Source organism: Mya arenaria, chromosome 11 (assembly GCF_026914265.1).
Source record: "Mya arenaria isolate MELC-2E11 chromosome 11, ASM2691426v1".
NCBI classification, from domain to species: domain Eukaryota; kingdom Metazoa; phylum Mollusca; class Bivalvia; order Myida; family Myidae; genus Mya; species Mya arenaria.
Window position 1 is genome coordinate 66968436 of NC_069132.1, and position 13539 is coordinate 66981974.

General features: G+C 33.6%; 1 protein-coding gene across 1 annotated transcript; it reads left to right on the plus strand.

The window, feature by feature from the left end:
* The first annotated feature begins 2493 nt into the window (after nucleotides 1–2493).
* Nucleotides 2494–11047, plus strand: LOC128207624 (NPC intracellular cholesterol transporter 2-like). Its single transcript, XM_052910664.1, has 4 exons — nucleotides 2494–2582; nucleotides 9303–9407; nucleotides 9645–9817; nucleotides 10943–11047. The coding sequence occupies exons 1-4, from the start codon at nucleotides 2498–2500 to the stop codon at nucleotides 11033–11035; spliced, it is 456 nt and encodes a 151-aa protein (XP_052766624.1). The 5' UTR covers nucleotides 2494–2497; the 3' UTR covers nucleotides 11036–11047.
* The last annotated feature ends 2492 nt before the right edge of the window (nucleotides 11048–13539 follow it).

Consider the following 13539-nt stretch of genomic DNA (forward strand, 5'->3'; position numbering starts at 1 on the left):
TATTTTACCGAGTGAATTTAAAAAAAAATCACCAGTGCTGTAGCTACGAGTGAAAGATTCATCTCAGGTTTGTTCTTAACAAGGTGAACTATTTTGCAATCTTATACTGACAAAATGCCTAACAGTGGAGTTCATTCTTTAAGAAAATATCTCTTAACTCAACGCGCACATAACGTCCTTTCTGAAATGATGGCGTTGAAAATAGTGTGCCATACCTGCGCGTTTTGTCTTTTGATTTTAAACGTAAGAGCATGCTACAATGTCAAAGCAGAGAAAATTAATATTTTTACTGTTTGAAAGAGTGAAATGCCTTCCAAATTGCATTGATGAATATCTATAAAGCATCTGAAAGTTTATAATAATTCTCTCTAGTTACATCAATCATTCTCATAACTAATAATCGTAGTCGTATTCCATTCAAAAATGTGGTTGCTAGAATAGTATAGTATACTCGCGTAAGTTCATTTATGAATCATTGACCTAATTTTTATGCCAACCAATACGTACATTGATCAAACTGGTAAAGGATCACCAGTTAATGTGACTGCGATAAGTTAAATACATTATTATGTAACTAAATCTTACTTAGCAACACCATCCTACATAGATTTGAGGACAAACTGAAAGGGTTTCAATCGTAGAAGGTTATTTTTTTTTACTTTTATGCATTGTTTCGATTACATTAATCAAAAAAGGTTTTTTATTTGTTTAAGCGGCTTTTATTTTGTATAGGGAAAACCAGCTGTGAACCATGTTTTTTATTCTCGAATTGTTTGAAATTGTAAACGATCTTGTTAAAACACAGCTATAAGTATTAGTCAGTGATGGTAAATTTGTTTTGGGTATACCTGTTTCACCATCACTGACTGATGCTGCCAACTATGCCTTTAAGATCATTTTAAACGACTGGTGATGTTGCCGAAATAATATTGTGACCAAACGCCAGCTACTGACGCTCAAATTTGTCAACCGTTTGTTCGTTCGGTCATTTTAACAGCTCTAAGCAAAGACCGGCTGCAGACGGGAAGACGATAATGATGATATTTGGTGAATGTTCATTGCCAATAGATAGATTACGGTTAATGTTATAGTGATATAATCTATTTTAAGTCCTTTATAATGATACTTAACTGATATGGGGACAGCAGCCATTTAAAATGTACGTACATACATATATTAGGAAACATTTTACATTGAATTCAACCTAACTTACGGCTATAAATGGAGTGTTTTAAAAAGTCGTTGGCTGTAAAGGTTGGTTCAAATTGGCCACTGGTGACAGAGGAGGATTCCAATTAACCATCAATGATCATTCTTTACAATGATGGACAACGATAAAATGTAAATAAGAAATATGCAACTATGCTTCAAAAGTTTGAATAAAACTTATAGGTACATGGCTATATAATATATATAAACAACATTCTAGAGGGCCTATTCTTCAAGCCCTAAATATAACTTAATTTCGAAATAGTAGCTTTGGCTCGATTGAAGTTGTTCGCAGCTGGTTATGTCTCATTAATGCTTAATCTATATTATTTAACTGTATTGCTTTTTCATCCAATATAAATTATTCGGCTGTTTTAATACTTATGTTTCGTAGTATTTGCAATAAATACTGATTAAACATACTGGTTGACATTAATGAAAATTGCAAGACTGTCAATGCCACATCGTGTCAGCTTAAGTGATTCTATTTCAAGACCTCAATATCTCGAAATATCTTAAATCCCTTATAACAGGATCGAGTTCAGCACTCTATTTTTGATTCTGTATTATTTGTGTTATATTATCTTTTTAAAGGGTTTTAAATGGGATAATAATTGAGATAAATAAGATAACCTACTTTTTGTTTCATAAAATAAATATAAAGTAAGTAATTTTGCTGAATGAAATAAATTGAAAAAAGTGAGAAAATATTGGGACAAGGAGCCAGTAAAACATATTCAATACTCATGAAAGGTAAATAAATAAACGTCAATGAGCTCTTTTATCATCGACGTCACATAAATATAACCGCAAAAAACATCATTTGACCAATCACAAACACTGTTTTTGTAAACTATGGCATCTACTTTTTTGCATATGTCGGGCCTCATAAGCAGAAAATATGTGCTATTTTGATTAATGTTTTTTTTTTTATGAGTACATACTGTAAAAGAGCATTTTGTTCGTTTTTAAGGTTCAACTTGAGTCGATTTACGAATCTTTTAGAAACCTATGTAAAAGGTCAATGAAATGTTGTATGTCAATTTTATCTCGAGTTCAACTTGGCACACATTACAATTGTGCTGACTTACAGCATTTTGTGATTGTAATTTGATGATCAAAACTTTTTATCAAAGTGGAAGATGTAGGGCAGTGCTAACTTCACATGTATACTATATTTAGTCTTATCTTTAGTACATGTTGGTCTGGATATATAAACGCTACATCTTCAACCGACACGGGCATATCTTTAAAAACGCCGATTAGGATCTTACGTACAGTTTCAAACATGTTTGTCCTTGCTAAAATCCAGCTCTTGCTAACTTCGGTTGTGTTATGTTCAGGGATTCTTTTAACGCACCATACGGATTGCGGTAAGAGCACAGACCAAACATATATTGGCTATATGTTGGCGCTTTTTGAACTTGGGAATTAAGGCCACTTAGGACACGTAGCTATTAATTCAACAAAAAACATCATTTTTAAAAGCTCATACTTTAACTGTTTATAAATTATAACTAAATTAACTTTTTTTTCTTGTTTAGATCATTACAGTAAAATGAGTTCAACATTAGAAATAATTAGTTAAATACAAAAATGCATCGACCATTAATTTGCCCCTGTAAAGACTCCCGTCATGATTCGATATATGATAGAAGCGAAATTAAAGTAATTCGGATATCAGAAAGCTGCGCTCAATATTGCTACTACTTTACCTGATTAAAGAATAAGAAAAAAGCATAATTTACTTTCTTAATATAAATTTGAACACATCTAAATGTGTTTCCTTTTGTTTTAATACATTTATATAAAATATTTATTTTTTATATGTAATAAGAAATAATAGACTTTTTGTTTTTATATTTACATTCATTGAATTTTTCTTAATATTTATATATAATGTATATCATGTTTGTCCTTAAATATATATGGCATATAACAAATTACTTTCGCCTATTCAAACGTTTGTCTGGATAGTCTGAATACACGGTTATCTCCTCAAAATCAATTAACTAGTTCACTGACACACTTGCACGGATATATCAACACTGTTGTGAGTAGATTTTAAGTTCGATGTGGTTATATATTTTGATAATTGCAATCTTGGATGAAATAGTTAAAAATGTTATGCTAGTTTATAAACATCGGAGAAAAATAACGTTTCATACTTTAGATTTATTGAATTGCTGTAATGCTAGTTATTATCAGTATCATGATTTTGTGTTGATCAGTAACCATGAACCAATCTAAAGAATAAAATTGTTATCAAATGAAATTACCAAAAAAGACGGTATGAGAGAGTCAGAAAAAGTATATAAAAATATTAATATTAACTCGCCCGTTTTGCGCATGACTTTCTCGACGTATATTTGAATGGAATAAACTATACAAGTTACATTCATGCTTAAGATATTTTAAGTCTCTCCTTTTCGAAGAATATATTTTTTACAATTGCGCGCCCAACATACATGAATTCATTTTGACCACTAGGAAAGGAGTATTTGCACTATACGCAAGAAAGAAATCTATCTTCTATAAACCTCTATCCAAACATACCACATCAACTAAAGTTAGAAAATAATTCAACATGTTCTGTACATGAGGTCTTGTAAACACATCATATTCAGAATATAAGGGACAGTATTATGATTCCGTTTTTTAACCAATGGACAGACAAAAGAGTCAACATAATCCAAAACTTTAAAAGGACTTGTCTGTAGTGTCCACTTAACCATGACAGCCCTTACACACTATTATTTGTGTTATTACATACCAGATTTTTAAGCGCTCTTTTCATATATACAATAAACGTTCAAAGGCGCGGTATAAACATCAAATCACAGATATAGAAAATATTGTTCTTTAACATTTGTCGGCATTTAAATTACAAGAAGAAATAAAAGCACCAGTACCACAGACCTCCCGGAGTGTCCCTGATCGTCACGTACAGAAATTTGATCAGATCCGTGTTGGGTTGGGGCCGATCCAGGACAGCCCGGCACAGTCTAAGGCAGTCGGGGGTGGATACCAAACCGGCAATTTTAAACTGTTTATAAATATCGTGGTGAAATGGGACCGTTCGTGACAATCCGGGAAGATTGTTCAATCCGGGGAAGTCCCGGAAGGTCTATGTAGCGGCCGTGTTTGCTCCCGGAAGGTCCGTTGTGGCACCGTGCTGATCATGGGCGATCCGGCATGTCGTTGTTGACACGGATCACCCTGAGGCGGTTCGTAGCTTATACAGGATGGTCCGGGAGAGTCCGGGATGGCATCATGTTGAAACAGTGTTTGTCCTGGATGGTCTGGCAATTCCGGTATGGGCTGTGGCACGGCTGTGGTGGTACAGGGGTAAACCGTGACGGCTCTGTGTTTGCTCCGTGTTAATCCATGATAATCCGTTAAGGTGCCCTGTTTGCTCCGGGCTAATCCGATGTTTTGAGACCGTCGAGGCCCCGTCGACTCAATTTCACACCTGAACAGCCCGAACCACCCCGGATCTATCACTTGATCGGGGTTGTTCTGTGTTAATCTCGGGTTGTCCGTGTTGGGTCCGGCTTTGGCGTGATTGTTGCTTCACTAGATTCAAGTTTGACTACATGTGCCTTTTCATCCTAAACAAACATGAATTTCAAAAAATTAAAAAGGATGAAATACAGACGATATATTAAGAAAGAAGTTAAAAATAAATTTATCATTTACGTTAAACGCACATTCCAATTATCAAAGTGAATCAATGGGAAGAAATAATTAAAAACAAAAATATAAAGATACTACGAGTATCCGGATATGCAAACTAAGTTAATATGTTGTTCCATGCTTATTTTGGAGAGTAGAAAAGCACCATGATTTCTGACACATTCAGATGGTCAAATGTCCGCTTTTTTTCAAAAACGGGTTTCGTTTATTTGAGATGTGGCTACAATGACATTAGTTTTATCGCATTGAGTTTTACCAGATTGTTGTATATCCAGGATCAATTTCGAACAAACAGCTTTCAAGTTAGCGTTAAGCTACCTTCTGAGATAATTTGTTGATTTAAATATAAATATAATTGTCCTTCGTGGGCTTCAAAGTGGTGATTTAGTAAATGCTTATTGAATATTGCACCAACTGTTTATTATACATTGTGAAAATGTTTGACCGAGAACGGATCTTTGTGGAACACTATAGTTTGATAATTTACTATCTATGGTCACAGTTTGGTGCCGGTAACTCAGATATGCAGTTACATGCGATACCAAATTGATGCTGGAGGCGTTGATTTTGTGTCAAGTGGTCGATGGATTCAAAGACAGCTGATTGTTCGATCATCGGTAGAATTGTCAAATCATTTTGGCTGAGAGATCTGAGAATTTAATTTCGAACTTTCAGTAAGGCAGTCTCAATAAAGTGAATTTTTCGATATGCAGACTGGTATTCTTCGTGAAGATTGTTTCCAAACAAACATCAACTACCTTATCAAATATGTCGAATAAATTTGAGATAGGCCTATAGCTCTTTGTACAATTTGCATCTAGATTCGACATTTTGATGAGCGGTTTGATCAACGAAATTTTGAAGGATTTTGGCAGATGTGATTGAACGAGTCAATTATTATTTTCGTGAGATACGGGAGCAGTTCTTCTTAACATTCTTTCTAACGTCATTCCAGAATTGGGTCAACTTAACCTTACTCGCAGATTTTGAAATTTCGTTTTCTTCTTTATCATGTAAGACTAAAGCGAATTGAATAAGTGTATCTAATTTCGTGCTCGGAGCTCCCTCAGTGGCAATCACATTCGTTCGTATTTCTGTCTCTAAACAAGTTTTATTTTTAAACTAATCACGGTCACATGTAAGTTTTTTGCAGAAGTCTGAAGATAACAAAAGGTCTAAAACATAAAAAATACTTACAAACCATTTACAAATTCCACTTTTAACTTTATTGGAGTAGAATGTTCCAAACCGAAAACGAAGCTTGTCCTGATTCAATATCAACTCAACACACACAGGCTCTTTAGCAGACGAATACAAACAAGCAGATTATAATGTGAATCGTCCATACATCCATTGTGTTTTACAATCCTCGGAAAAATTACACTACATGCATTTGCTTAACTAGCATTATAAATACGATATTTGTACAAAACAATTGTCACATCTTTTATCAAACACTAAGAGCTTGACAGCTGATAGTAAGTAAACGAATGCAATGGAAATTACAATGAAGCAAGAGAGCATGCGTGCACAGTCCATCGACATTCACAATAACTTGATAGTCACGATAAAAGAGACATGAACAATATTACAGAAAAATATGTGTTGAATTCCAAGTCCGATATTCTGTTGTATTATGGAATGTTGTAAGAGATCCTTAAACAGTTAAGATCTGCTAACAAATTAGAAACGATGAATGACAATTGACATAATGCTTTTTTCGTCTTAAATTCTGAAGGGTAATTCATGTTACCTGCTGTGCGTATGATTTATGCAATATATGATCGTGGAAATGCGTGTTGCAAGCAACATCATGAATCAATTTAGTCAACCGTTTAGTGTTTGGAAAAAGAAGAAAAATGGACAGTCTGGTTAAATTAACTCATGTGTGACTCAAGATAAACTTCATCCAAGAACTTGAAGATAGAAACATCATGTTAGCCGTTGTTACTACGGACTATAAATATCTTCCATTGTCGAGAGTGTAAGATAGGTTCATTCCGACCCGAGCGTAGGGTGTTTTGCGGAAACGAGGTTTACCGAGTTTCCGCAAAACACCCTGCGCGAGGGTCGGGATGAAACTATCTTATACGAGCGGCTATGGTAGATGCTTTTCTCCCACCTCAGTTAAACAAAATTAATTAAAAATGTATTTTTTGCTGGAACTCTTTTGTGCCTAGTGAAAATAATTGCGTATGGATATGCGATAGCACGTGGTTGTCATGGATACGCGCGCAGTGATCCAGTTAATGTTAATAGTCAAATCGGTCTTTTTAAATAGTTCTGAAGCATTATTTCTTGAATGGTGTGTGAAAACTGTTTTATGATGACATCTGAAGCGAGAAATAATTAATTATCGTTCTAAATATTACCATAAGACAAGATTTCCTTGATGCTACTAACGACAGTCTTCAACAAGGGAGGTAATTATAATGTGGTGACCGTTAAAAAGAAGTTCCATACGGACATTTTATCTTCGCCAGTGGGCAAGATAAGAATATCTAGCATGGTTAAATTATTGGATCTACTTATCTGAGGTGGGAGAAAGTCACTTTCCAACGTTGCATTTTAGCAACTAATAAAACATTTGAAAAGGGACATTTATGATTCAAAATGTTGACTGCACGTATCGTACGAAGATGGCTTATACTCATCAAAAGACATAGCTTGTGCTACACGGCCATTTAATAACAGTGTTTAGTTAATAGCCGTTTTGCTGTATGGCTTCACGTGTCTACGTACGAACTTCTAACTGACGCCTTGAACACAAAGTATGGTGCCCATACATTAACACTATGTTATTAATGCTGTCTCTTCATGAAGTTTACCGTGATTGGTTAGATTGGCTTGTACTTTAAACTTACTCAATCTGGGCGTACCTCTACCATTTCTTTTAATTTAGTGTTTAGACATAAATGAAAATGCTTGATATAGTTTATCCGGTGCGATTAATTTAAGCTAACAGTTCATATTTGAATATGAGGCAGGCGATAAATCATCCAAGTATGTGTATATAGTACGCGTTTAGTCACGTGTATATTGTGTGATCTACATCAAACAGGTGCAAGATGAATTTCATTATCATAAGAGAAATGTTTAATACGACAGCCTAAGAGTATATCGGTTCACGTAGAAAGAGAAATATCGCAACGATGACTTGTACGGGAAGCCACATGTTCAAGTACAAGTACATTTTGGCACCTATCTTATGACTATGATAAAAAAATGAAGCAATAGTATAGATATGTATATTTATGGCATTCAGAAAATTTTTGAAGGGCTTTTATTGTTTTATAATTGTGTAATATGTTAGGAAAATCCTCGTAGGCTTGTTTTAAATAAAGCGCCTATGGAACCGTTAGGTGAAGTGGACTTCCTAACGTCAACTTTATGTTATCAATGTTGTGCCATTTTTAATGTCCATGTATGTCGAATAACTATGAAAAAACCTCAACAGTTTGGGTGCATTAGAATTAGTTCAACACACTTTTTAATACTTTATGTATATATATATATATAATTTTACAAAATGTTTGCGGAAAATTCGAAAACCCAAACTTTTAGCAGAAAAAGCATTTCTAAGAAAGTTATTTCAGAATTATTATATATGGCATTACTTGTTTATAAATCGGTTATAAATACATATCTTTTAGCACTTACTAAAAACGATATTCGGAAGAATTTGACCTTTGACATCACGCAATACATAAAAACACCCTAAAAACAAACAATTAGGTACATGTAGACGACATTGTTGATAGTGTCAATAGACATACATGTATGTATGTATACGTTGTCTGTATGTGTATTATTGTGGAGAACATTTGCACGCACAACATTTTATGGAGTATGTATTTATAAACATTTAACCATTGGAAAGACGAATACATTGATATTGAATTTGAATGAACTTTTTATTGTCACAAACTGCTTGTTTATTTCTATGTATAGTTAGGGCTGAAAACGATGCTAAAATTATGAACCTGTCTTCATTGTCAGCGATGTTTTACTTCTCGAATATCCGTGTGTTAAAAGCCCTTTATGCAGGGTTCCAGTTAAGCGTTTAAGCGCAAACGGTACACACAATTGAGCGTAAAGCATCTTATAGGTAACGGAGACAAATATATTTAGCAAATTAAGTGTAATATGTGTTTAGATTCATAATGTATTTAATAAACAATATTAAATGAATGAGAATGTGTATACAAACAAATATAATGCAAACAACAACTATTCGTCGACGTTAAATAATGTGGTATATATTTGTAGAAATAATTGAATATATACCAAATAGCACTAAACTTGAAACTAAGTAAATTGTATAGTTATAAAAATGCTTTAGAATTTCCCCTTTTTAAAGACATCTTTGTTTTATTCTTGTTTAATTTAATTTATAGGTAGTCTAGGGACCATACACTCGATCCAACTTGAGCCTTGTCATAATGAGCCCTGCCATATTACGGAGCACACAACCTATACCGGAACTGTTAATTTCACATCAGGTTTGTAGACTATCGCTAATTCTGTGAATGCGTTATGAACAGATAATTAGTAGAGCAGTTTATTATACATGTTAATGTAAAAATAGTTATTTTTCATATAATCTCTTTACCACATTCTCGTAAAAGAATGTGTCAGTCTTTATGTATTCAGAAATGAATTTTGTAAAAATGACAAAAATATGACAAGTACAGAACACAAACTTAAAATGAATAGAAAATATACCTTAATTGTTTCAGGCATTAACAGTCAGACAGCAACAAATAAGGCTACTGCAGAAATCGTGGGTGCCTGGCCCGCTTTTACCGTCGGCCAGCCGAACGCCTGTGGACACGGTATCACGTGTCCTGTTGTGAAGGGGGAAACCTACACTTACACAGTTAGCGTAACATCGCCCGAGTTCAAGTCCCATGTATGTTTATGAATGATATTCTAATCACCATCTTTAAGGTGAGGAATCACGTGACTTCAACGTGGTTCTCACATAGGTCACCATGATTCAAACCGATGTAACAAGCAAGAAATTGACGAAAAACTCCTGAGTTAATTTTAAGGGAGAAAACATATGAAAATATTCCTAAGCCTATAAAAACATGCTATTTTGTGAGTTTTATTATTTGATTTTATTTTAACGATGTAATTCTTGGCGAAATTTATGACCCGCTGTGTTCAGTGTGAGAACGCAGTTGAAATCACATGATTCCGCACCCTTAAATCATAGATATATATTAAGAGGACGCGATATATTACAATATACATAAACAACGCTATCTGACTGGTTCTATACATACCGTATAAATGTATAAAGTAAGTACGTTCTACAGGGAATAAACACATTTAACTTTATTTAAATTGGAGATAAACAAGAAGAAAGATATTTACATTTATATTGCATCAAAAACATGGCATCTAGCGTTATTGTCCTGATCTTTGACGGCAAGCGTTTACGTAATGCTTATAAATAATAGATTTTTAAGATGACTGACAATAGATTATCATTCATTTTAGAGGAAATATAAGATTCGTTCTAACTTTTTTCTCAACAAAGCGAAGGATATTAAACAAAGTTAATCATCCTTAAATAAGTTTCTGGAAAAAGACATATGAAAGAATATTACAGGTCAAGTCACTTTTAACAAAAAGTATTTTTCAAAACAAAAAATCTAACATGACTTCTTTTGTTGTTTGTTTTATTGTACGTTATTTAGGATTGAAATTCATTTCGGGGGCATTCATGCGATCTTGAATGCCCTGCTCAAAATGGAAATTACCGTGAAGAGACACATGATTAACAGACTCGTGCCATGAAAATTATGAAATATTCATAGCAAATATGCAGTTGAATATCAGCCGGTGCTGCTGGGGTTAGGACTCGGGTGGCCGAATTTCTCTTTTAATTAATTTGAAAAAAACTCGTTTAATAATATAACTCATTTAATTTCGTATAAAATGACCACTCATGTTATAACCTACATAGATTGTTTTAGTTATATTAAATAGCATAAAACGTGATTTAATCTGTTTGTCTTCTCTTTAGGCAAGATCGGTCGCCAAGTGGATGGTCGAGGGCGACAATACGGACGAATTCATTATATGCTTTGCATTTCCTGTAATTCTTGGTACCCAATAAAAAATACTAGTTGTCATAATTAATAGCAGCAGCCAAATTAATTGATGTTTATGTTGTTGTTGTTGATGTTGTTATGTAGTTGTTTTTGTTAAAAAAAACAATGGCGTTTTATAGTATTCACACTGATGATAAGAATTTAAAAAAACAAAACAAGAACAAAACAAACAAAAAACGATGATTGTGGTGTGTCAACTAGTCGAGAAAAAAAACCCGCAAAGCAAGCACAAATATCACACTCATACAAGATGACATCCCGGTTAAGGAACAAATTCGAAAGGGTATGAACTGAAAGACGAGTTTGCAGTCTGGTACGTTTCTATCCGGTCTTTTGAGCTAAAACGAGCCATGTATATGTAAATGTTAAGTGAAATGTATGTTAGCTTTTTCGGTCGGATTCCTAGAAATTCTTGTTTTTCTGTTATTCTTAAAAAGAAAATATACTTGCTGTTTAAATTTCAAACGATTTTGATGTAACTGAGCACGAGTTTTTAATAATAAGGAAATGCAATAAAAAATCAACTGCTAAAAAAATCACATATTAACTTTCTTTGTTGTTCATGTTTTGACCAAAACTGGAATAAACAAATACATTATATTAATTGTATTGATTATTAGAAGAAGTAAAATCAATATTCGGTGAAAGTGTTTGTAGTGTGAATTACAATATATACAATACATACGTTCCAATCAACAATCTACATGCACTCTAAACAGCTGATGGTGTATGCAGGTGCATTTTCTGATGATTGTCGCAATGTCAAACGCTAATATCTTTGTTTTTATCTGTACACATATACGTTTTATTTTCATTTTTTATCATTAAAGTCAAATAAGTTGAAAATGGCAGTGCATTAAAATTCAGAAAAAAATGCAATTAACTATATTGTCCAAACAAGTGCATGTACTGTATTGGTATGCGACATTTAACAAAACCAAATAATCTAATATGTATGTCCAACAAAAAACAAACAAGGCGTCTTTGTCGCCATGTGTCGACACTATGGTTCAAAATGTGTCATGAACATGATATTATATAATTCTATACAAATTGTGTATATATATATTATTCCTTTCTTTCGGCACTTAGTAATCCACGCAACGTTGATAAAAGCTATCAACTGAAAAAGTTGTCAACAATTAAAATTAATGAGATAAATGTATGTATTGAATAGATTAAACACCTCTATATTATAACTTTAGTTCTTATTAGCATCCTTTTGAACATTATACCTGTGACCAATACGGACTAGGGCCTAAATAAATTATAATTGCACTTTTTAATGACTAATTGATCCTCAAAGAATCTTGGTCAGAATGAAGTTTGAATACAAATGTTCACAGCACGCCAAATTGAAAAATCCGTATCATGATACTGTCTTTTTCTGATTCTGTAGCATGCGAGTACCTTGTGTCATCTTGGAACTACTTCCGCGTTGCTAAAGATAGCGTGACCAAAAGAGCTGGTAAAACCTGTCAACTTTTAAGTACATTAAATTAACTAACATTACTCACGCTCCAGGAGCATGTTAATATTCAGGAACATGGTTCTCATATTCTTCAAAGAACCATGAGGATAAGCACGAAGAAGAGAACACTTCCAATCTATCTAGACAGCTACCTACTTCACACATGCTTCAGTGAACTAGATGTTTGCCATTTCAAACTTCATAAATTGTTGCATTATCCATGTTTATTATCATAAATATGAGCAACTCGCCAGTACAAAGATTAAGGCGAATTCGCGGCATCGATAGAAATAGAGATTGACTCACGAACTGCCCTCAATTCTGCATATTATGATCGTCAAAAAAGTCCACGAATATTTACTTTGATTAAAATGGCCACGTTACGTCCACAGAAAATGACGATTTGTGTATACTCGTGAAATAAGTACCGCTTTTTTGTTGTTCTGTTGTTGTTGTTTTTTTGTGCTGTGACATTTAATAATTGGTTTCGTATTAGCAATTGTTAATTATGGTAAAACACAAAATATTTTGTTCTTATTTTGCTCATTAAAGTGAATTCTGTAACTTCTGACAACGTTTCCCTGTAGAAGCCTCCCTTGGTTTCATTACACAAAACTACGTAACACATTTGAATTCATACGTGCATTTGACAAATGGTAGAATTAAATCAAAATGAAACCGAAAAATAAAAAGGAATTATTAAAAAGGCAGGTATATAAAAAATGGAATATTACGATAAAACGATTTTCTGGTGACCTGCATCATGTCTCGTTCGCTGGGAATACATGTATCCCCACCGAACACGACGTGATCCAGGTCACCAGAAAAGCGTCAGATCATAATATCCCTATTAAAATAAACTATGAAAAATGAATACATCTTGTGAAAAAGAAATGTGAGGATGCATGCGAATGTGCACATTTGTATGTTAATATTCATGTAATTCCAGATTTAGTTCCTGATTTATGTTATCACTATACCCCATTTTTGTTGATACTAATATGACGTAACGAACATTTTTTACTGATTGTTCATCAT

Bases quoted from the DNA above. Each gene is read 5' to 3' on its own strand.
- LOC128207624 (XM_052910664.1), top strand. From the start codon at position 2,498: ATGTTTGTCCTTGCTAAAATCCAGCTCTTGCTAACTTCGGTTGTGTTA. The intron at 9,408-9,644 runs GTTTGTAGACTA...TAATTGTTTCAG, and splicing joins AACTGTTAATTTCACATCAG to GCATTAACAGTCAGACAGCA. The intron at 9,818-10,942 runs GTATGTTTATGA...TCTTCTCTTTAG, and splicing joins CGCCCGAGTTCAAGTCCCAT to GCAAGATCGGTCGCCAAGTG.